The sequence below is a fragment of the Episyrphus balteatus genome, chromosome 2, assembly GCF_945859705.1.
Source record: "Episyrphus balteatus chromosome 2, idEpiBalt1.1, whole genome shotgun sequence".
Taxonomy (NCBI): Eukaryota; Metazoa; Arthropoda; class Insecta; order Diptera; family Syrphidae; genus Episyrphus; species Episyrphus balteatus.
This window is the reverse complement of record NC_079135.1, coordinates 62,270,033-62,294,938: the sequence shown is the minus strand read 5'-3', so window position 1 is coordinate 62,294,938 and position 24,906 is coordinate 62,270,033. Positions and strand designations below refer to the sequence as shown.

Genomic DNA, 24,906 nt, shown 5'->3' with positions numbered 1-24,906 from the left:
AAATTTCCAGATGATAAAACAACGCTAACCGTATAAGCAACAATCTTAAAAAACAAATTTATAAATACAAAAATGATTCACTCAGTACATTCCTAAAGAATTTAACGACTGATGCTTCAACCGATTTTTCGCTATGGAAAGCAGCCAAGCGCCTGAAAAGACCGCAGTTACTAAACTCGCCCTTGAAATCTCAAGATGGGAAATGGATCGGTAACCCAAAAGAAAAAGCTAACCTTTTCGCGGAGCATCTTGCGAATGTTTTTAAGCCATACCCAACAAACGCGGCTGAAAATAGCTTACAGTTTGTTGATAATATAGATGAAAGTGAAATACCAATTGTAAATTAAAAGAAATAAAAAGTATGTGCTTACATCAACTATCAAATAAAAATCACCAGGTTACGATCTAATATCTGCTCAGGTTATGAAAGAAATGCCTTTGAAAGCCTTCATAAAACTCCAATATATAATAAATGCATGCCTAAAGCAACGGTATGTCCCACACCATTGGAAATTTGCTGAAGTTATTGTCATACCCAAGCAAGGTAAGCCACATACAGAAGTGACAGACCAATATCGCTTATACCAATTATGGCAAAAGTTTTTGAAAAACTGCTTCTGAAGAGACTTAGCAAAATTATAGAAGAAAGAAAGTTAATCCCAAATCATCAGTTTGGCTTTAGAAATAAACATTCCACGATAGACCAAGTTCATAGAATAACGGATGTAATAGAAAAAGCATTAGAAGAAAAACAAGTATGTTCAGCTATTTTCTTAGATGTTGCTCAAGCCTTTGACAAGGTTTGGCATGAAGGACTTGAGTACAAACTGCAAAGGGATCTTTCCAGACAGTACTATGAAATATTAAAATCGTACATCTCAGACCGATTGTTTAGAGTAAGGTACGATCAAGAATATTCGGAATTGAAGAAAATAGAAGCCGGTGTACCACAAGGAAGTGTCCTAGGTCCTACCCTGTATTTACTATACACAAGGGATATCCCAGTTGGTAATCACACCATAATGGCTACTTTTGCAGATGATACCGCAATTTTGGTACCCGACAAATGTGTCTCTAAGGCAGCAGTAAAACTACAAAATGCCGTCGACACAGTCAGAGATTGGACCGAAAAATGGCGTATCAAACTCAATGAAACAAAATCTTCACATATAAACTTTACAAATAAAAAGATAAACAATATTCCAATATTCATTAATGATCAAGCTGTACCTTAGGCCAATACGGAAGTTTGCGATCATCCTGAACTATGCTGCCATTTAAAAAATTTCACATCATTACAAAATTTGACATTAGGTTTCAGGTGTTGATCTATATTAACTACAATGTGGCATACCAACTTTATTTTATTTAGAATTATAAAATAAAAAAATTCGGCACTTATAGGAATCGAACCTGGGACTCCCTCGTGTATCGTGTGAGCAGAATACTCATCGAATTTTTTGCACTTGTAGGGTTTCGAAATAGCCGCTCAGCCGCTCAGAACGTGGCCGTAGCCTAAGTCTCTTTATTTCGTAAAAAAAAGGGTATTTTTTAACAAAAAAAGTATTAGGTTATAACTTTTTTAACTATAGCGATACAAAAAAAAGTTGTACAGTAAAGTTATAAAGAATTTTAAGGTGAACAATCTTTTCTCGGAAGGTTTTTTCATAATTTTGATCAAAAGGGCTCAAAACTTAAAAATTGTCTTTTTTTTTATTTTTTTTAGCTTGTAACTTTTCATTCAGAATATCGAAAAAGTGTTCTTATCTTAAAAGACACGAAATTTAATTGTCTACGTTTTTGTATACACAATTTTATGTATGATAAATAGAAATCGAGATATTTAACAAAACCTAAAATCCAAGACGACGACGCACGGCCGAAAGGTGAATTTCACGAGTGCGAAAAATCAGGGTAGATTAGATAATGATATTTAGCTAATGGTCTATCGAATGAGGAAAAGAAATTAGGCGGTGGTCAAATTATAAATGCACTGGACTACTTGAAAATTTTTTCTTATTAGTTATTAATCGTTGTTGTATTGCTGAAGCATGGTATATCCCGTCTTTCTATGTTGAATTTTGAATTGAGTTTTGTTTCAGGTTGATAGCTTGGTCACATGTACTTTAGGGTGGGGTGGGTAAAAAAAAATCGATTTTTTTTTTAATTTTATACTCCGGAAAATCGATTGCTAGACAATTCTAGAATATACTCACCAAATAGAGCTCTTTATATTAATGGGAAGGTCCTCCACTTCGCAATTTTCCATTTTTACATTCTTCTACTAAAAAATCATTTTTTTGTAAATCGACTTTTTAGCTTCTTGTAGGAAATTGAACGCTTTACATAAAATGCCTTGTACACTTTTTTCGTTTATCTAATAGTTTAAAGGCTTGGCCACACAGAAGGGTACATGCGGTAGCGGTACGGGTAATTATATGAAAAAAATTCCACATCTGAACGTTGATGTGTCAGTTTGGAATTTTTTTCATACAATTACCCGTACCGCTACCGCATGTACCCTTCGGTGTGGCCAAGCCTTAAAAGATATTTGAGTTCCAAAAATTGAGAAAATCTTTAAAAATTCGTTTTTTATTCTTAATTTTGTAATAAATTGAAAAATTATACAATCAAACGGGCAAGAAAGAAACAGATTGCTTTACAAAATAGGTATTGTATACTTTTTTCAATAATCTCGCCACTTGGAAGATATTCGAAGTCAAAGTTAAAAAAAAAAATATAAATATTTATTTATTTTTATTTTTCAAATTTTTCTAATTCACTGAAAAGATTTTGCAATAGTTTTCTTATGTCCCGTATACATTGTAATTTGGATACGAATATCTTCTAAACTAGTACAGGTAAAATAGACATTAAACAAAAATTGTTACACTAATGAAACTTGACAAAAAGTTTGCTCTTGGTATGAGAACCCAGGATAAAAGTCTATAAAAAAAGTTGGGTGGAAGGTGTTTTTTCGCGGGTAAGAGGGAGGGAGTCAAAGGCCAAAAATAAAGTGAAATTTTTTTTGAATATCATCATATGACACATGTTTTTAAGGTATTTTTTGATTTTGAATCTAATGGATTCATTAAACTTCTAAACATATTTTTGTTGAAATGAGTTGAGTTATGTTTGAGAAAGGTATATCGTAAAGCCTAGTACACACAGGTGATGCAAGTCGGGAATCCATACAAATTTGTATTTTGTGTTCACCCGTGAACGTTCCTGTGAACCCTGGTGGAGAAGAAAGTGGAGAGTTTTGCTTCATGAGCGACAGGGTTAAAACCTTGCTCCGATCGGAGCAAATTTGCTCCACTTTTGAGGGAAAAAAATAATCTACTCCAACGCTCCAATTTTTCAGGTTTAACTCCACTTTTTCCAGACAGAAAAATTGCTCCCTGAACTAACTTTGCTAACCAGATTGGAATGTTTGAAATCGAAATCGTATTTATTTTAGAATTGCAAACACATTTTTGAACCACCACTTGCATTAATGAGGCTAATAAAACATAAAACAATATAAATTAGTCCAAGGTGAATTTATCACAAAATAGTTCTTTTTTATGAATTGAATTGACTTTAATTTAAGACTTAATTATTTTTTATTAAAAAAAAGTTCCTAAAAGGTAAAGATTTTTTTTTTGTTTCAAATCTACTTCGGAAATTTTGCATTTGCGCCACTTTTTTTTCATATTTGCTCCAAAATTTCATGACCGAGGTTCGAACCCTGATGAGCGATGAAGTAGTTCACGAGCAAAATGAACGGGAATCGCTTTCACACAGATGAATTAATTAAAATTTTGAATTTTAGCATGAGTTTCTATGCCTCCTTTATATATTTTGGAACAAATGAATTTGAAAATTGAAGAAAAATAGGAATGTGTGTATTTTGTTGATTGTGTGCGTATTCATGAGAGAATGAATTTGAAGTGTGTACCAGCGATGAATGTCAAATTTTCACAAGCTGTGATGTGTTCACGTTCACTTCACCAGAAGTATATACTATGCTTAACAGTTGACATAAATTTTATTCATTTCTTAAACTTGGTGAAAAAGTTTCGTTTCTTATAAGAGTAAAGAATCTAAAAAGTCTACAAAATTATCTTGAGTGAAATGGTGTTTTTTTTAAGAAATGATGAAATTCGGTATTAATACCACAAAAATTGTGATATCAATGGGTGCGTTCACGTACGCACAGATACCCTATCCAAGTATCCGATACGTTTGTGAACACGAATCACCTGTCTTCAAATCTCCCATAAGATACACGTGAATCCAGAAATTTTTAGGATACCTTTGGATTTTTTTGCTTGTCAACACATGTTTACGATCAGCTGAGATTTTATATGGGATTATAACAACCGGATACCCTTGGATCGGTACGTGAACGCACCCAATGTTACACCAACGAAAATCGGCACATATTTTTCACTTATAACAGAAACCAAGAATCTAAGCAGTCTATACCTACTGTTTTAGTTGAAAGGGTGTTTTTTTTTTTGGAAATAAGGAAAATCCACGATAGGTCCGATAAAATCAGTAGTATAAAAGTTACCCTTACGAAATTTATTAACGAACATGGAACGGTTCTTTTTTCGGTCGGAACTAGTTCCAATAGCTTTTTTGAAAGCTTATTTTGTACTCTTTCAAATGCTTTTCGATTTAAGTAGTTTTCGCGGATACTTTTTGTGAAATAAAATTTCAAAGTCAAAACATTGAAAAAAATTGTCAAATTTGATGTTCAAGTTATTTTTTTTTTCAAATTTGCTAAGTGAGGTGGGACTTTTTTAAAAACCTTATAGCCGCATCAATTTTAATTCGAAAAAAATTAATAATAAATTAAATTAAAAAATATTTTAATAAAAAAAAAGTAAAAAACAAAAGCACTAACTTTGTATAACAAATCGCCCTGTTTCACGAAACTTCTTATAATAAAAAAAAAAACAACTTTTAAAAAGAAAAAAAAAAACATTGTAATCAGTGCATGAAAAAAGCACTTTCTTTAAAAAAACTGTTTTTTGATGTTCAAAATTTCATTAAAAATATATTAGGCAAACATTTAGCAAAAGTGTTTATATTGGCTTATAGAGAAATTGCTTATCATGCTTTCTCCATTTTTAGACTTGCTAAATATTTGTCTAAACAGAAGATTTTGAAAAAAAAAACTTTAAGGTGCGTTTCAAAAAATGCATTATTTTTTCATTCAATTTATAAGTATAAGAAATTTTTTTATAATTTTTTTTTCAGAAAAATAGTAATTTAAATACTTTTATCTATGCGAGAAATTTGTGTTTTATTTTTTTCTCAAATAATTTTTTTTAAACAAATAAACAAAGGAACACCTTTTTTATTGCTTATTAAAAACTGAATTTTTGCTCTAAAACTCTCAACTTCAACCGCATGAATAAACAAAAATCAAAGACTTTGAACAAAACAAATATGCTCATCTTATCCATGGTATAAAAAGACAAGGTATGATCATTAGAGCCGCTATCTTACAAAATGGGGTAGTAAGGTTTTGACGTTTAATATTTGGCAAAGTCAAAAGCAATAACAATTTCAAAGACAAATTTATTTACAACAACAATTTCAATGGGCAGCTTAAGTAGCCATTTTTAGGTTTTGAGGGCAATTTTAGTGTTTCACACTCAGTTTGAAACTGCCGAATTTAGTAATATTTGGTTATTTTTGGTGAGAGTCTGTTCCCAACTTCAAAAATTGTGTAGAAGAAAGCGCTCACGAGAGAGTAAAAAATTTACCCATCTGTCAAATGAAAAGTTGACAAACAAACAAATAAAGAAGAAAACAAATCAAATTGTAGTGATTTTTAAATTGAATCGCGTTTACGTGTTTTTTGCATTAAAGAAGTTTTAATGTTTATCGAATTAAGCATAAAATATGAAATTGTGTTGATTGAGTAAAACTCGGTTGTAAGTCGAATGAATACTAATTTTATTTCACTACGTTCCTACTATATATATACAATTTTCTAGTCTTATCTTCTATTCTTAATGTCTATGTTCTTATCTATCTATTCTTACTTATGTAATTTATCTGTAGATAACCGTCAGTGTATGCTTAGGGTAATCTGTCTTATCTTTATTTCACATACACATTGGGTTATCTATAGATTTGTTATGTTCATAATGTTTGAACATTCTGCGGGCCAACAGAAAGGGCTAAAATTCTTTTCCTGAATATTATGCCTCGTACTATATAGATTAATAAAATAATAACCAAAATGCAACTTAATATAAATCCGCTGTGACCGCTTATGTGGTGAAGGTCCAAGCCCTTAAGGTGAATGTTTTCCCTCTTGAACCTTTCCAAGTCTCGTTGAATTTTGAGTAGTTCATTCTTGTTGTTTATTATAGTTGCCTGTATAGGTTTAATTCTTTCCTCTGCAACTTCGTCCAGTGCCTTCGTCCATATCGTCTGTTCCTCGAAATGGCTGATGGTTTCAGACTTAACTTGTTGCGGTGAAGTAAGGAAACGTGCATTGTGGCCTTAATGTTAGAAGCCCTTGTGCTGGAAGCTTAACCAATTTGTGCTCAGAATTTCCACAGCTTATATGAATAGCCGTGGTCGTAAATTGTTTAAACAACCATGTATTTGGTTTAGTCAACTGAATCCATTTGTCTTGCTGACCAACTCGTTCAAAATGACAGCTTGCTGTTTTTGCTTTCTTTATTGGTGATATCTCACATGATCCATCTGCTGCAGTTTTCCATGACCAATTACCATGGCAAATATAGTGCGTTTCTTCGTTTTTTAGACAGAGATTTAGTTGTGCCTGACTCATTAGATTGTATGCGTCTAATTGGAAGTTGAAGACAAGTATTTCGGAGTATATTTTTGGTGTCACAATAATATCTCCCTGACGTATTGGCACGTCAATTACCCGAAAAACGTCCGATGCTTCTGAGTGAAGTAGTGGAATCTCCGCGTCTATTACTAAACGCCGGCCAAGTATGAATCCCCTCGCTTTCATTTGGCGAAATGTTTCTTTCAATCCATTATTTGTACCATCACCAGGTAAACGAAACTTCCCTAAGATTTTATTCCGAATCTTGTGAATCTCTTCTTGTAGTTGGGATGGTTTTAATAACAACGGATTTATATGGTGATTATTAACATCAATGAGGATGCTTATAACTGCCATTTGCACATCATTACATTCACTTAACATTGCATCAAGTTGCATTGCTGCTAACTGAAATATCATTCCTGCTTTGTATGCATTATGAGCTTGAAGTGTCGTATTGCGTATTTCATTAATTTGACCATTGATTCTTACAAATTGGTCGTTTACTTCGTCTGTCGTTTTCTTTAAGACATTTACTGTAGCATTTACCAGTGATGTTTGCCTCTTGTTTAAGCCATCCAGTTCATGCTGGTTGTCCAAAAGATTTTTCATGTTTTCTTCTAAAGATTCTCTGTCATCACTGTCCATAATACCGAATAAAATGTGGTAGAGTGAACCAACAAATTCAAGTGGAGCTCTTTTTACCCTGTTGGTTATTATTAATAGTTTGTTATTTTCAGACAGTACTTCATATCTTCTCTTTAAGTTTGCTGTTATTAAACTGCACTGCTCGCTGAAGTAGAACATTTGGGAACACTTGTCTTGTAGTTTAGTTATGTAGCTTGAAATATTATTGGTTTCTTCAATATATGAATCTAAATCGTAGTAAACTACAAGTCTCCATTTTGATGCCACCACATCCATTTTTCCGATTGGGTCTAAGTAAATTCCCACATTTTCGTCTAAGTTTTTAATTGTCATATCAGGTGTTGTGCTCATATTGGTTGTTGAACTCTTTGCTCGTCCAAATGCAATTAATACTAATAACATCAACATCAAAAATTTAATTCCATTAACTTGTGTGTTTTTTGATCCATTATATTCTTTTAAACGGGTGAGCTGGCATGTTTGCTGTGAAATTTTACTCTCCGATTCTTCTTCAGAAGTCTCGAGTGGACATAATTTATGTATTGGTCTTTTGTAGAGTCCGTCCTTTGTTCTTAGTGTAACGACTCGTACATTGCCGTCTGACCCTTTGTGGACTTCAACAACGCGTCCCATGGGCCACCTCGACGGTTGGGTATTTTCGTTTTTTATAATAACGATTGCACCTTCCTCCAGATTCTTCTTTTCAGACTTCCACTTGGTACGTTTTTGAAGAGACACCAAGTATTCGTCCTTCCATTTTTGCCAAAAGTCTCGTTTTAATTTTTGCACCAGTTTCCAGCGATCTAGGGACCCAATTTTTTCAAGTTCTCCTGATTCAGGGGAATCCAATAAAGGACCTCCCACCAAAAAATGTCCAGGTGATAATACATCAATGCTGTCTATGTCATTACCCATCGCACATAAGGGACGTGAGTTTAATATTGCTTCTATCTGACATAGCAATGTTGTCATCTCTTCAAATGTTAATTTAGATTCTCCCATTATTCGTTTTAAATGGTGTTTCATTGATTTGACGGCTGCTTCCCAAAGCCCTCCAAAGTGAGGACTTGCGGGTGGGATGAAATGCCATTCCACCTTGTCTTCAGCTAACCTTGAAGCGAGTGACGCGTTGTTTTTGATGGCGTTCTTGAATTCTTGGTCTAAACATCGATTCGCTCCAATGAAATTAGACCCATTGTCTGAATATATATGAGCACTTTTGCCACGTCTTGCAAAAAATCTTCTTAGAGCTGCCCTGAATGCTTCTGTTGTAAGGTCACTCACTGGTTCTAAATGAATGGCTTTAGTAGCCATGCATACAAAAACTGCTATGTAGCCCTTGTACGCTTTCTGTCCTCGACCTCTTGATGTTCGCATCAATATTGGTCCAGCATAGTCGACCCCAACATGTAGAAATGGTGGAGAAACTGTAGTTCTTTGCTTTGGTAGATCTCCCATTATTTGGTTCGCACCGTTACTGTTGTATCGAATACAAATCGGACAACTACGACAACATCTTCTTATTAGTGTTTTGATACCAATTATGTAGTATCTTCTTTTAATATATGCTTCCATCACCGAATTTCCACCATGTAGTGTAGCTGCATGTGCTTCTTTAACGATTAAACTGGCTAGTTTACATTTATCCAGTATTATTGGGTGTTTCTGGTTCAAAGGTAACCTTGCATACTTAAGCCTTCCACCCACTCTTAAGATTCCTTCATCATCTAGGTAAGGTTTCATTTGAATTATTTTGCTGCTCAAAGGAATATCCTTTTTGTTTTCAATTTTTTGTAATTCATTGCAAAATTGAATTTTTTGCTGTTGTTTGATGATTAAAATTCTCGCCTGTGACAGTTCGGATACAGTTATTGATCCTGGCGTTATTTGTTTGTATCGAAACCACCGAATAAAACGAAGCACATATGCAACACTTTTCTCAATTTTGTTGATGTTCGATAATCGTTCGATTAAATTCGATACAAAATGTTTCTTGCATTGTAATGTTGACATCGTTCTTAAATCTGTTGATGGTGCCAAGTGTTGCTGTTGCGGCCAATGATGTTTTGATTGTTTCAGCCACTGCGGACCTGTCCACCATAGTTCGTGTGCAGCAATTTTTGAAGGGCATATGCCACGTGATGCAACATCGGCTGGGTTGTCTTTCGAATTTAAATGCAGCCATTCGATTTTATCCATTAGACTCTTGATGTCAGCTACTCTGCTTCGTATAAACTTTTCTTTGCTCTTGTTGTTTTTTATCCACCACAAAGTAATAGTGGAGTCACTCCACCCATAGTATTTTGTATCATTTGAGAAATACTTTTTTATCTTGTTGAGTAACCTTGCAAGTAGTTGAGCTGCACATAACTCTAATTTGGGAAGAGTTTTTTTATTTTTGATGGGTGCCACCTTGGTTTTGGCTGTTAGTATTTTAATTGTCATATTTGTTTTAACATATATGACAGCTGCATATGCTTTTTCTGAAGCATCCGCAAATCCATGTATTTCTATTGGACCTGCTTCGTCATTAAATATCCATCGTGGGATTTTAATTAATTTGATTTCTTGTAAGTTTTGTTGAAAGGTCATCCATTCTGCCTTCATGATTTCATCAAGTTCATCATCCCAGTCATAGTTTGATTGCCACAATCTTTGTATGAATATTTTCGCTCTTATCGTAACTGGAGCAAGCCATCCAATAGGATCGAATATTTTTGCAATATTTGATAACACATTTCTTTTGGTTTTTGAAATGCTCAATTTAGATGAATCTATAACAAATCGGAACTCATCTTGATCTGGATCCCAGTGAAGTCCCAATGTTTTCATAGTGTCGCCTTCTTTGACATTAATTATTTTTTGCTCATCATTCGACATTATGCCAGTCAGCAAATTTTGATTGTTTGAAGACCATTTTCGTAATTGAAAACCAGCATTTGAAAGATTTTGACTTACTGCTCTTATTATGTATCTGCATTCGTCTTCGTTGTTGGCACCTAATACAACTCTTGTTTTTGTTGTTAGGCTTGTATCTTTCACAACTGCATGGTGCGGTAGATAGTATTTACCCATATTTTCGTGTTGTTTGTCTACCTTGACCATGTGGCCCAGGTTTTCGTATTCTCGCATAAACTGTATGTAGTCGATTTTTATTTTGTTATTAATCTTTTTCTCAAACTGTAAGAATCTAGCTAAAGCTTGTTTTCTAGATTCTCCAAGCTCTATATCTGTTCTTAGTGGCAACATAACTACATATCTGCCATCCGTATCTCTTTTTGTTGTTTCTGCAAATGCTTGCATGCAGATGTCGTTTTTTGATATTTCATTATCTTTTTCTATTTCTTCTATCTCCCAGAACCTCTCCATCGATGAAGTAACCGCTGACATGATTTTGCCACATTGTCGTTTCTCGTGTAGTGAGCCGGAAACTACCCACCCGAAAATCGTATTTTGTGCCACTATGCCATTGTGCTTCCTTACTCCTTCTTCAATTAACTTTGGATATAAGTCACTACCGATGATAATGTCAATACGATCTTTTGTATTCAGGTTTGGATCTGCCAGAATATAGTTTTCCCACTCATTTTTATTAAATTCAAATGATTCGTCAGGTAGTGGTTTTATAAGGGTTGGTAATACCAAAAACTCTGCTTGCATTTTGTTGTTGCTCATAAATCTTGGTCTTATCTCTAAATACACTCTTGATTTTGATGTACCCACTGCTGCATCTGAGAGTCCAGTTAATTCTGTACTTATTCTTTTCCTTGGCAAGGAGAGGATCTGCGCTGCTTCCTCAGATATCATTGATATTTGAGAACCTTGATCAATCAATGCCCGAAATAGACATGTTTCACCATTTGACGATGTGGCTGATATCTGTGCTGTAGCTAATATTACCATTGGACTCTCTATCTTCTTTACCATCAGGGATGATAATGATTTTTCTTTTTTATTGTTGTTGTCTGAGGGGCTCAATTTTTTGTATTGATTTCCCTCGACCCTTTTCTTCGTTTGGTAGTTTTCGTTGTGTAGTAGAGTGTTATGTGATTTATTACACTTCTTACATTTTATTTGAGAGAAGCATTTGGTTTCTACACTGTGTTTAAGACATATAATGCATATTTGCTTATTGCGTACATATGCTAAACGATTGGGAATCTCAGCGTTTAAAAATTTCTCACAATAATAAATTCGATGACCACTCTGCATGCAGAAATCACAGTTCCACTCTCTTCTGTCTGATTGAGAATTTCCACTTTGTTTTTTGTATTCTTTGTTTCGAGTCATTGTTTGATGTTGAGATTCAAGGGTTTGAAATAATTGCTCAAGGAAGTCCATAACATCCTCCAGTTTTTGTATTTGGCTTGGTTTTTTGATGTGTTGCTCATATAATTGTAAGCCCTCCTTGTCAAATTTGCGAAGGAGTAGGTGAGCAAATATTTCATCGTTTTCATTGTTATGTTTGCCTATTGTCGATGTGATGATGTAAATACATTCCTTTGCTGCATCGTGAAGCTTTTTAACATTAGAAGGTGATGTAGCGTTCATCATTGGCATGTCCAGCAAGTAATTCAATTGCGTGGAGAAGTTGATTCTTTTATTTTCGTACCTTCTGACGAGAGTCTTCCATGCTTCATTATAGTTTGCCGAAGATCCTTGTATGAGGCTAGCAATAGAAGTTCGAGCTTCACCGGCTATACACGATCGCAAGTGATTTAATTTCACAGAATCTGGCACATTATTCTTATTGTGAACCAAATCTATGAAGAGGTCGGAAAATATCTTCCACTCTTCAATTTTTCCATCGAATTTAGGCAGTTCAATTTTTGGACTTTGTGTTAATATATTTGCATATGGATCAGATTTTATGCTCTCATGTTTTTCTTCCAACTTAAAAAGAAGTAATTTCAGATCTTCTTCCAACTCGATTATATAATTTTCTTCTCTGAATTCCTCTTCTTGTATTGGATTCATCTTAGACAGCTCGACTTGCAGTCGGTCATTCCACCGTTTCAATTTTCCAATCCATATGTTTTTTGTATGAGGATGGGAAATTGCCTCAAGTTTCGCCTCGTCTATTGTTTTTTTTAAACTTTCCATTATTGTACGTAATTTCGTTAAATCTATTTGAGTTTCATGATTTGTTATTGTTTTCATCATGATCTCATTCATTTGTTTTTGCTGCAAGTCTAGTCCAGTGGCTAGCTGTTGATTAACAGTTTTTATTTCTGCTATTTTGCTAGCTAACATTGCTTCGCTTGTGCCTTGTTCTACACTGTCCAGATCTTTGTTTTTCAGCAAATTTTGAATTTTCTGAAAGTAGTTCTCTGCTCCTTTCATCCATTGTTCTTTAAAATAGGGAACATCAATAACACCAAGCTTATGAAGTAGCTTGTCATTTTCCTTGAATGCTTGAAGATTCTTTTCAGCATAGACAAGAATTTCTTGGTTTTTGCTGCGTGTTGTTACACTTTCTCCATCTTTTAATAACTTTTCCAGGTTTTTTAATATTTCAACCTGTTTTTCAATTACTTTTAAATGCTCTGATGACATTGTTGAATTTGTTTTTTTTTTACTTGTTATGATTTTTCACTGAATATGATTTTTTTTTACTTGTCAGTATTTGTAGCTCTGACAACGCTAATTTTCACTTTATATATTTTTTTTGGTACTTGTCAGTATTTGTAGCTCTGACAACGCTAATTTTACTTTATCAGTATTTGTAGCTCTGATAACGCTAAATTTCACTTGTTCGTTTATTAAAAATCTCTTACCACTGGTGGGGGAAAATTTTTAATATAGCTCGAAGGACCAAATGATTGAGTAAAACTCGGTTGTAAGTCGAATGAATACTAATTTTATTTCACTACGTTCCTACTATATATATACAATTTTCTAGTCTTATCTTCTATTCTTAATGTCTATGTTCTTATCTATCTATTCTTACTTATGTAATTTATCTGTAGATAACCGTCAGTGTATGCTTAGGGTAATCTGTCTTATCTTTATTTCACATACACATTGGGTTATCTATAGATTTGTTATGTTCATAATGTTTGAACAGTGTTGTATAATGGTGTTAAACTTGTTCTAGACTTTTTAGCAGTCTTTCGTAGTTTTATTTAATACTGAGAGATTCTCTCACAAGACTAATTAACTTGACAGACTTCCTAATTTAGTGCAAAAAAAAGTCTAGAACAGTGGTGCGTTCTTTTATTCGACAATGGTAACTATTGTTAACAATAGTTAACTTTCATCGTTCCTAAATGAGAAAAAAGTTACAAAGTGTAACATCGTGACGTCACAACATCGTTCCTAAATCCAGTGTTGAAGTGGCAAATAGTTACATTTTGTTACTTTTTCCAACTCAGCTCCTGGACTTGAGTTTCAATAGGGGGGTTCACATTGACCAACTTACCGGACAGACCGATTGTCATTTGGCCTGATGGCCGAATTATATTTTTCGTTCACACTCATCAGACAATTTTCATCAAAACCCACTTTTCAGCTTATTTTTAATATATCTTTAACCTATTCTGCTCTAAAATTAGAGACAATGGATTATCACTGTCTGCCGGACAGACATGTCGTTTAATTGACTAACATGTCCGTCAGACCACCAAAAAATCAAAATTTTTTGAAAACCATCCGGCAAACCGGACAGGCTGTCGGATGGGTGTTCACACTATCAAAACAGCATCAGATCAGACCAAATGGCGGCTGGTCTGTCCGGTAAGTTAGTCAATGTGAACCCCCCTAATGTTAATCTGTCAAACACAACTAAATGGGGAAGAGAGGGGATGATGTGAGAAGAGAATTTCGTTTGTTTCCATATTTGAAATTATTGAATGCATATTTTTGTTTCAATTTGCTTAGAATTCAATTAAAAAGAATTATTTCAGTACCAAATTAATTCTTTCTTGTTTATTCATTCATAAAATTAATCTCAAAAAATTTTGTTTTGACAGATCAACAAAATGCAACATTAATCAAAGTTGACATTTTGTAATAAAATCTTACAAAAACAAATACAACGATTTTTTTGACATAACAACAATAGTTAACTTTATTCAATAAAAGAACAGACCACAGACCTAATGTAAAACTATGTTTATATGACCTTTGATGGCCAAAGGTAATAATATTTTCCCCTTTTTTGACAGTTTTCAAGTTTTTAAGTTTTTTTATTCCATTGGAATATATCAGGGATGGCGAACCTTTTGAGAGCCTCGTGCCATTTAAAAAAAAATATTAATTTGAGGTGCCTTTGGCGTGCCATACAGTTTTGATCTAGTTTTTTTTTGTGACCACTAAAAGCAAAAATAATTAATTTTAAACTACGCCGCGTTTTATTTGTAAAAACACCTACCTATTGATTTAAATTTGAAAATAACAGATTATTATTGTAGTTCGTTTTAATACAAAAAAACAAAATTTCAGATTAAAGGTATAACTAAATAGCCACTTTTTGGAAAAAGTGGGAGATTTACAAAATTATTATTTCTTTATAGCGCTATTTTTTTTTGAAAAAAAACTACAAAAATTGTTTTTGGAGCCAAAAAAAAAAGCTTTCTGCATCATTGTTTCAAATTTTACGTTCGGAAAAACTGAGTTTGAAAAAAATGAATTTGAGATGTACCTCAACAAAATAAAACAAAGAAACAAAAAATAAAAAGTGAAAGAAATATTGTAGTATGACTTCCCTTGTTGTGAACTCGATGCCAAGTAGTTTATATCAGGGCTACGTTTCGTCACTTTAAGCAAAATGCAAGCAGAACTGAAAGGTAAAGTTGGAATCATCTGACAACATGCTTCAAAGCGAATCTATAATGTTATTCATTTGGACAAATTATGACTCACAGGCGTAAGTAGGTGAAAATATTGTCAAGATCTCCAACTTTTCCAATTTCATGTTTCCATTAATTTGGAATTGTTCGTCGTATTGCTCTCCACCATCTCTAGTTTGATTGATTCCAACTCTTTCCTCGTTTCAACTTATTTTTGAGTCGATATCGGACAAATTCGTTCAGCTACATTTCAATTTCTTCAATTTACTACCAGTAAATTTAGACATGTTAAGTTTATCAAAGAATGTCGTCTCAGGGTCTTTAGTAGACCTAGCATTTCCGATAATTCTTTAACTTGTGAAAACCTAATTACCTACCGATAAAAAACTGTTCAGTTAATATTACTTGGTCTGGTTTTTAATGTTAATTCAATCCGTTCTTCAGAACGTGAGTATCTTCTTCTGAGAAGAAGAGATTTTTACAGTTTTACAAAATCTCAAGAAAAATTTTACTGGAAAAATAGTTGAATGTCGCTCAAATGGCAATTGAATTACTTAATTGGTGGCGTGCCACCAATGGCTCGAGTGCCATTGGTTCGCCATTCCTGGAATATATCCAATGGAATAAAAAACTTACAGGGTTGCTTCTGGCATCGAGATACAGACACAGGTTATTTTTGCAAATAGAGAAACGTTTGGAATTTTTGTTTCACAATCTTTCGATGCGAGAAGTTCTCGAATAATTTACAGAACGTAGGCACAGATCGAGGAATCGAATTGAAATAGAATCGAAAACAAAGTTTTCGATTCTATTCAGCTCCCCTATTCGGATATGAGCGCGTAACCCGGATTCAACTTGGATTCAAATCGCCTTATAAACGAGGTAAATGAAAAAATATTCGTGCAATTGGCAACTCGAAAAGCTGAACATGAAGGAACTATATAAACATACTATACTCATACTCCGTAAAAAAAAGTACAATAATAGCATAGGACATTTAACTTCATTAAGGGACAGAAACTTTGTTTCTCGTTCCTCATGTTTTGTGTTTGTGGCTACATAGTCGGAACGATGGACATGTTTAAATTCATTTTGTGGAACTGTGTCCGAGTGAGGAACTAGTTTCGAAACGACCCATCTTTAGTCTGAAACGCGTCTGAAAAGCGCCCAAAACGCGTCTGAAATGCGTCTGAAACGCGTCCGAAACGCGTCCAAAACGCGTCTGAAATGCGGGCAAAACGCGTCTGAAACGCGTCCAAAACACGTCCAAAACGTGTCTGAAACACGTCCAAAACGCAACTGAAACTAGTCTGAAAATCGTCCAAAACGTGTCTGAAACGTGTCCAAAACACGTCCAAAATTCCGAAACGCGCCTTAAACGCGTCCAAAACGCGTCTGAAACGCGGGCAAAACGCGTCTGAAATGCGTCCAAAACGCGCCTGAATCGCGTCTGAAACGCTTCCAAAACGCGACTGAAACGAGTTTGAAACGCGTCCAAAACGCGTCTGAAACGTGTCCAAAACGCGTCCAAAACTCGTCTGAAAAGCGTTTGAAACGTTTCCAAAACGCGTCTAAATTGCGTCTGAAACGCGTATGAAACGTGGGCAAAACGCGTCTGAAACGCGTCCAAAATGCGTCTGAAACGCGTCCGAAACGCGTCCAAAACGCGTCTCAATTGCGTCCAAAACGTGTCTGAATCGCGTTCAAAACGCGTCTGAAACGCGTCCGAAACGCCTCCAAAACGCGTCGTGCAAACTTAAATAAAAAATCCAAGATATAGCATAAAAAAGGTCTAAATTGTGTTTTACTACTATGGTATTTTGTGGCCTTTGTTTTAATTTTAAAAATATTTTTTTTCATTGAATATGAACAGTTCTACGTGTATCCAAGGGCAAACGTCTATTTTACATTCATTTAATAAATTTCTAGGTTATGTACAGTTTTGAAAAAGAAAATTCTATTAATACTTATTCTGTCTGCCATTTTGGAACCACCATTTTGAAAAAATAAAAGTTGGAAGATTTTTCGTAATTCTCATACTAATATGCTTCAGTGTCCCAAATTTCATGACTTCGTCAAAAAATGACCTTGCAAATAATTTTTGACGCCATAAAGCACCAAATTTACCACTGTGTGGCGAGGACAATGATAAATAGTCTAGGGATGGGAACCGGCCGGTTTAAACCAGTTTCGGTTTTTTTGGTTCGTTCAACCGGTTTGTTTCGGTTTTTTGTTCTCCCGGTTTAAACCGGTTTTTGCAAAAAAAAATAAACAACCGAAAAAAAACCGAATGAAAAAAAACGCCCAACGGCCGGTTTAAACCGGTTTCGGTTTTTTTGATTCGGTCAACCGGTTTTTTCGGTTTTTTTGCTCTCCCGGTTTAAACCGGTTTTTGCAAAAAAAAACTAACAACCGAAAAAAAAAACCGAGTGAAAAAAACGTCCAACAAAAAAAAGATCCGGCAAGACAAAAAACGGAAAACCCTCAAAACTTTCATTTCTTCTCTCAACTAACGATATAATTATAAATTTTCATCATATTTAGCTTAAAAAATTCCTCAAAACTCCTACTAAGAGTGAGTTAAGAACTCTTATAACAATAGCAAACTAAAAAAAGCTTTGCTTAGGGATTTTCTTCTAAAAGTTTTTTTTTTTTGGTTGAAAAATTAAGTTAATTTTTTTGTTTTTAAATCAAGCAAAAAAACCGAAAACCGTTTTTTTGGGCCGGTTTAAAACCGGCCGGTTTAATCGTAAGACCGGAAAAACCAATAACCGGTTTGTGTACTAACAACCGCCATCCCTAAAATAGTCAAAGCCAGCTTGACTGTCAGATTTTTCAATCTTCAGCGAGTTCATGACTTTCCCTAATACTGTCAACTTCATTTTTACCTCTTTATTATTATTTGGTAAAAATAATAATTTACCATACGGTCCATAAAAATGAAAAAATATCGTAAAAATAGGAATTTTGCATTTTTTCGACAATTGTCAAAACGCCAGAAGTCTGGAAGTCCTTACCCAATTTGAACAATTTTTTTTCTACTTAATATTTAGCTCATAAAAGAGTTGTCTAAAGCTCAAGCAGTGGGGTTGCAGTGGGGCAGCATGCCCCCCCCCCCTCCCCTTAGCCATCTCACTTTGATACGCCTTGAACTCCATACTTCTAGCATTTTTAATTATTTTTAAGTATTCTTTTTTTCTTTTTAGAAATATCGCGAGATTCTAGGACCAATTTAATGGCCTAAGCGAAGCAATGAAGTTGTCTGAGCGGGACAGAGGATACAAAAGGGAGTTAAAATCTTGAGAGCCCTCAAAGCGGACCAGGCATTATACTTTAAAGTTAAAAAGCTGTTAATATTGGCGAAAAGGTAATTTTCTTATTTTTAATTTTCTCAAAAACTAGAAGGCATAGAAACATATGGTTTTCAGTATTTGAATAGAAATTAATTAAGGCAGCTTATTGTATCTATTAATTTCATATCTAATGTCACAGTCATGATAAAAATTGTATTCAATGTGTTTTTTCAAACTTTTTTTTCACAAATTTTTCGAAAACCATTGATTGAAATACCTTGATTTAAAAATTAGAATTAAGTGTAGAATTTTGGCCTTTGAAAAAGGTATTATTTATAACTGTAAGTGTTGCCGTTGTTTTTTAATAATTTTTTTTTAATTTTTTGTCATATTTTAGAAAATTGTGCCTCCCGCCTAAACGGGGGGAGATAGACCCCCCTCCCATAGTAAAAAATGCTTGTATTTGACTGTTCTACAAAATTCCGTTATTATTTTACACCGCTTTAGTTATCGTACTCTTGCCACGACACTTAACGTCAAACCAAATTGATTTGATCATTCACCAATACAAATATAAAAATTCATAAAAATTGTTTTATTGGATTTCAGAATAAGTGAATCCTTGAGTGAAATCCATCGAAAACGACATTATTGCTACTAAAGCCTAGTTTTCACTCAAGCGAGCAACAAAAAATATTAGAAACAGTTTTCTCATATTTCTATCCATTCAAAAATATAATAAACTTACCTCATTTTTAGTTATTCGATGACGAGCTAGTTTTACAACTGCAAAGTTGCCTTTCCCAATTGTTTTTTCGATGTCATAAAATCCAACGCGTATTGGGCCTTTAGTTTTGGCAACCGTAGTTGTAGTATTGCTGCTAAACGTAGAACTGCCAACAGAAATAGATGCATTTCCACCACCAGAACTATTACCAACAACTGACCCATTTACTGGACCTTTCATCAATGAAGCATTTGATCCCGCAACAGAAGTTCCGCCTGATGCTATGTTATTGGTGTTGACGGGTTTTGTTACGGAGGGTGTCTGTCCGTCATCAATTTTAGAACTACTAAGGGCATTTTGTGACACAGAGCTGGATGGGGATTCCGTTTCTTTGGGAGTATTATTGTTAGCAGACTCATTCGCACTTGAAGTGTTTTTAATTTTTGATGGCGACGAACATCTTGGTGTAGTGGTTTTTTCCAGTTGCGCTTCATTTCGGAGTTCCCCAGTATTCAAGCTTTCACGCTCACCCATTTTTGGATGTATATTTATATTAAATGATTTTAATAAGTAAAAGAGCTATTGGGCGTTGTTTCTATCATGGAAACACAGGCAGTGACTTTCGGTAGTCCTGTTAATTAGAAATAAAAAATATTAATAATACATTGATTCAGAATAGTTTATTTTCTAAGGTTGATTTTGATCATCTTGAAATTTAAATTAAGAGAAATGAAATTGAAATGTACTGGTTGTCGGGAAAACCCCGCAAACGTAGAAGTACAGAAATAACCAGTGAAATACATACACTGAGAGAAAAAATAAATTGAAACGTCTTTGTTTCAAAGATGAACTACTTGGATTTATGTGACTAACACGAAACCATCAAAAATTAACCTTTTTTCCACGTTGATCTTAAATTGTTTATTTTCAACGCAAAATATTTCCAAATTTAAGTTAAATTAATGTGTTATTCATTGATTTTATGGTGGCTTTTCCCTCAGTGTATGTACGTATAAGTAGTACTTCTTTTCCACTGAAAAAGGATAGGCACTCGGGAGAATACTCAGTTATTTACTTCTTATACTTAAGAATACGTGAAACAACTATCTCTTTCTTTTCTACCATAAATTTCCCCTCCATTAAAAATACTGTTACCTATATGGGTCAAAATCATGGAGGTAGAAAATTTGGTGGAACATTTATTTATAACTTATTTACCAATTAAAATAGAATTGGTTAGAAAAGTTTCCATTTCTTTTTTAATGCATCTGCTAAACCAAAAAAAAAGCGTTCTCGGACATGTCCATAACTCAAAAACTGAAAATCATATGGCTTAAAAACACATACAAATCAGTTATTCCAGTAGTAGGTATTTCTTTTCTTAAGTCTGCATATACACAATACTCTTTACAAATTGGACCATCTCTTACCAAAAAATTAAATTGTGTTATTTATTATACATTAGAATCTGAATTAATAATGTAGTCTAACACTTATAATTTAGCATTATTTGGGTAGTTTTACTCAGTATCCTATCTAAGTATGTCTGTAATATACACTTTTATCAAAAAAGTTACAAGAAAACAAAAGAAAAAAGCATTTTTTTTTGTAGAAATCGGTCTCTGCCTAAAAACAAATATATTTGATTTATTTAAGACCTACTATCTTAATTTAAAAATAGGCGTGTTTTTTCTAATACTCAGTAGCTTCTCATTTTTCATTTTATTGGCAAAACAATTTTTTTACACAAGTAAACCATTGAAAATAAATAATTAAGATCCTTTGTAAAGCCGCCGTAGAAAAATAAAAACTTTTGTCCAAAGGCATAGGAAGTTCTCGACGCGACAAACTTAATTCAACGTTTGCATAGGACTAAACCTTCCGATTTGAAATGAAATTTGAAGTGAAATTTTTTAATTTAATTCCTTTATTCGAAAATTTCAGCATTGATTAATATAAATTTAAATGTTTTAGCCCTGATTTTTCAATCGTCAGTTGGACTATCAAAAGAATAAATGTCAATATAAAAAAAAATTTAATTCCTAGGAATAAGCTTTAACTGAGGTTTATCTGACTATTGAAAAGTTGGCCCTTAGAGATTTTATTCTTTTAATTTAGTATATTAGTTTTGATAACCAAATTTTAACGATTACTTAAATGATTTAATTTAAAAATAAAATGTACGACTGGGTCGCACGAACTTGCTCTTAGAGTTTTAGTTGCTTAAATTTTTAAGACTTTATATAAAAATTTGGGAAATGTTCAAAAGTAAATAAAAACAAAAAAAAAAAACATAACATAAAATTCCCTTTTTAAAGTAATAAAAGAAAATCTGAAATCAAATGGCCTCCAAAACAAGTGTACAGATTTTTTTGATATACAGGGTGTTTCAGGAGTAATGTGCCAAAAAGCAGGAGCGTGTAGGTTGGGTTGAGAATCGTATGGGAGGGGGGGTCTGTTCCCCTTCGTTTAGCGGGGAGGGGCAATTAAAAAAAAAATTGACTTAATTTGGAAAAAAAATAATTAAAAATCTACGGTTACATCTACAACAACGTGCTATACCTTTTTGTAAAGCAAAAAACCTACAAAAAAAATTACAAAAATTTTAAATAAAACCATTTAATGGTACAGTTTTTGAAAAATTAATTTTCAAAATCAAAATTTTGAAAAAAAAAATGAAAACAAAAATTTCAAACTAATTTTTCTCAAAATTTTATGTAATTAAGTACTAATTAAGTTTTAAAAATTCGATGCTCTTATTATTTTTTAAACAAAAACAGAAAACCAGAATCCAAAATATCTTGTCATTTTCGAGAAATTAACAAAAAACCAAAACTACTTTTTTCTAAAAAAACCTCTTTATTTTCTGTTTTCCCGTAACTGAACTTGTCGATAAATTAATTTATGAAACATTTACCATACGTCAATTATTTTTTAAATATTCGGACTTAAATAAGGATACAATAAAGTGACACAGTACTGAATTAACCCTTTTTTCATTAATAACACCTGAAAACTTACCTGAGAATTTTTCTTACTGTGTCTGGGGTGATCGCCGCCCATGGATTATAGCTTTAAGGGCCTAAAGGCAATAAAATCACAATTTTTTTTAACGAAAATTGAATAACAAATAATAATGTACATCCAAAAGATAAATGAATGATAACAAAAGGCAATTACGAAGGAAAAAATCGATTCTTTTGAAACCTTTCAAAAGCAAAAAAATATATTTATAAAGTTCTTCTTTTAATTGTGAACTGCTTGGGCAAATATTATTTTATTGTTTTTCATTAAAATAAAACAATTTTATTGCCTTGAGGTCCTTACAGCTAGAATCCATGGGCAGCGAGCACCCCAGACACAGTAAGAAAAATTTTCAGGTAAGTTTCCAGGTGTTAAGGCTTAACATTGGCTCAAAAAGTGAAAAAGTACAAAAGTGAACATTTTCAAACGTATTTTTGTTTCTCGTGATGAAAAATTAAAAAAAATAATGCAGAAAGCTTATTTTTGGCCTAAAAAACACTTGTATACTCTTTTATCACAAAACAATTGCGATAGCCAGAAAAAAAATCTTTTCACTTTTGTACTTTTTGATAAAGTGGTAGTTAAGCCTTTATCAATGAAAAAAGTTGATCAATTCAGGGTTAATTCAATACTGTCACTTTATTGTATCCTTATTTAAGTCTGAATATTTAAAAAATAATTGACGTATGGTAAATGTTTCATAAATTAATTTATCGACAAGTTCAGTTACGGGAAAACAGAAAATAAAGAGGTTTTTTTAGAAAAAAGTAGTTTTGGTTTTTTGTTAATTTCTCGAAAATGACAAGATATTTTGGAATCTGGGGTCGAATTACGGCACACGATTACGATCGTACGTTAACGTTTTGACTATTTCTGTCTCTATTTAATTATTAGAAAACGATAGGGACACATAGCAACCATTCGTTAACGAACGTATGCGGTAATTCGACCCCTGGTTTTCTGTTTTTGTTTAAAAAATAATAAGAGCATCGAATTTTTAAAACTTAATTAGTACTTAATTACATAAAATTTTGAGAAAAATTAGTTTTTTTTTCAAAATTTTGATTTTGAAAATTAATTTTTCAAAAACTGTACCATTAAATGGCTTTACCTATTTAAAATTTTTGCAAGTTTTTTGTAGGTTTTTTGCTTTACAAAAAGGTATAGCACGTTGTTTTAGGTGTAACCGTTGATTTTTTATAATTTTTTTTCCAAATTAAGTCAATTTTTTTTTTTTAATTGCCCCTCCCCGCTAAACGAAGGGGAATAGACCCCCTCTCCCATACGATTTTTTTTATTGTCTCAACCCAACCTACATGCTCCAGCTTTTTGGCACATTACTCCTGAACCACCCTGTATAATGATGAATTTTTAGAGAAAAAAAATTTAAAAATCGTTAGAGCGTTTTTTTTTAATTAATTTTTTGGAAAAAAAGTTTTTAAAGAAAATTTCAAATTGGAAGTGAAAGAGGGCTATAAGTAGTTACGTTAACGTTAGTTACCAAAACCACAGGTCTTCCCGTCCGCATCCTGACACGGTTGGCGTGGTAAAGTGAATTGTGCATCTCATAGAGCTAGAAGACGATATTGGTGTCAAATTAAAGATAACGCGATCTTCTTCTCAAATTCAGAAGTTTTCCGGGTCCAAGGTTGTCAATTTCGAAACGCAGCCTGTTTTGAAGTTAGAAGCGATGAAAGTGAGTTTTTTCATAAAGTCTTGTTTTTCGTAAGTTGGTCGATTAGTTAAGGAACTTTTTCACTATATAAAATAATAATAAAAGAGTCATTAGCATTTAAATACAAAATGGTGTTTAGTAAAAAGTTTTATAGATTCTTAACAAAGTAAATATATGCAAAACTTCAAATAATTCGAATAATAATTTGAACATATCGAATTAAATGGCGAATATAATTTCGAATTGAAGCTAATAATGTCTACTTTTGAAAACCAGAGGTCTTCCAAGTCAGAAATTGAAGCCTGTTTTAAAGTAAGGAGAGTTTTTCACTTCTAACGTTTTGCCAGGCTTCGGGGTGAAGTATCACGATTTGATCCGGCAGACCTCTTAATTTTGAAAGAATATGTTACTTATTACCTTTATTTTGCCATCACTGATTCTTTAATGTTAGTAACAACATTTGCATCGCACCTTTTGTCTAATTTTCCCTCGTCCACGAACACAACCAAAAACAGGACTTTAGCCAAAAACTCATGTTTAGCAGTTTAGCGCTTCTAACCTTGAAACGGGCTGCATGAGAAAATTGTTAGACTTTCACCCTGAAGACCTCTGAATTTTGATAGCTGACAATATCACCTTTAATTTGACACCAATATCGTAACATAATAATTGCCGCCCCGGGTGCCACATGGGCACGCTACGACATCTCAAAGAAGAGTCGTACATACCGCTCACAAAAAATTATTACATGCTAAAGTTTAAGAATATTAGATTATAAACATTGATTTTGGCCAAGCGGTTTGATCAGAAAAGGCAGTCAAAAGTAGTAAAATTTTACTACTTTCAAACTTTGTTTTTTTTTTTAACTATTATTCCAAATATGCTTAAATGCATATGTATATGTATGTATTTTTAAATACATATATGTATGTTTACATATT

The 24,906-nt window shown here is 33.3% G+C and overlaps 1 protein-coding gene across 7 annotated transcripts in view; it reads right to left on the bottom strand.

The window, feature by feature from the left end:
* LOC129908237 (serine/threonine-protein kinase SIK2) overlaps positions 1-24,906 on the bottom strand; it is a 204,662-nt gene that overhangs the window by 111,221 nt on the left and 68,535 nt on the right. For all 7 annotated transcript variants that reach the window (XM_055984614.1, XM_055984617.1, XM_055984615.1 and 4 more), the window contains one exon: positions 19,288-19,897. In XM_055984614.1, coding sequence (XP_055840589.1) covers positions 19,288-19,800 — 513 coding nt within the window. In that variant the 5' untranslated portion in view covers positions 19,801-19,897. The remainder of the gene's footprint in view (positions 1-19,287; positions 19,898-24,906) is intronic.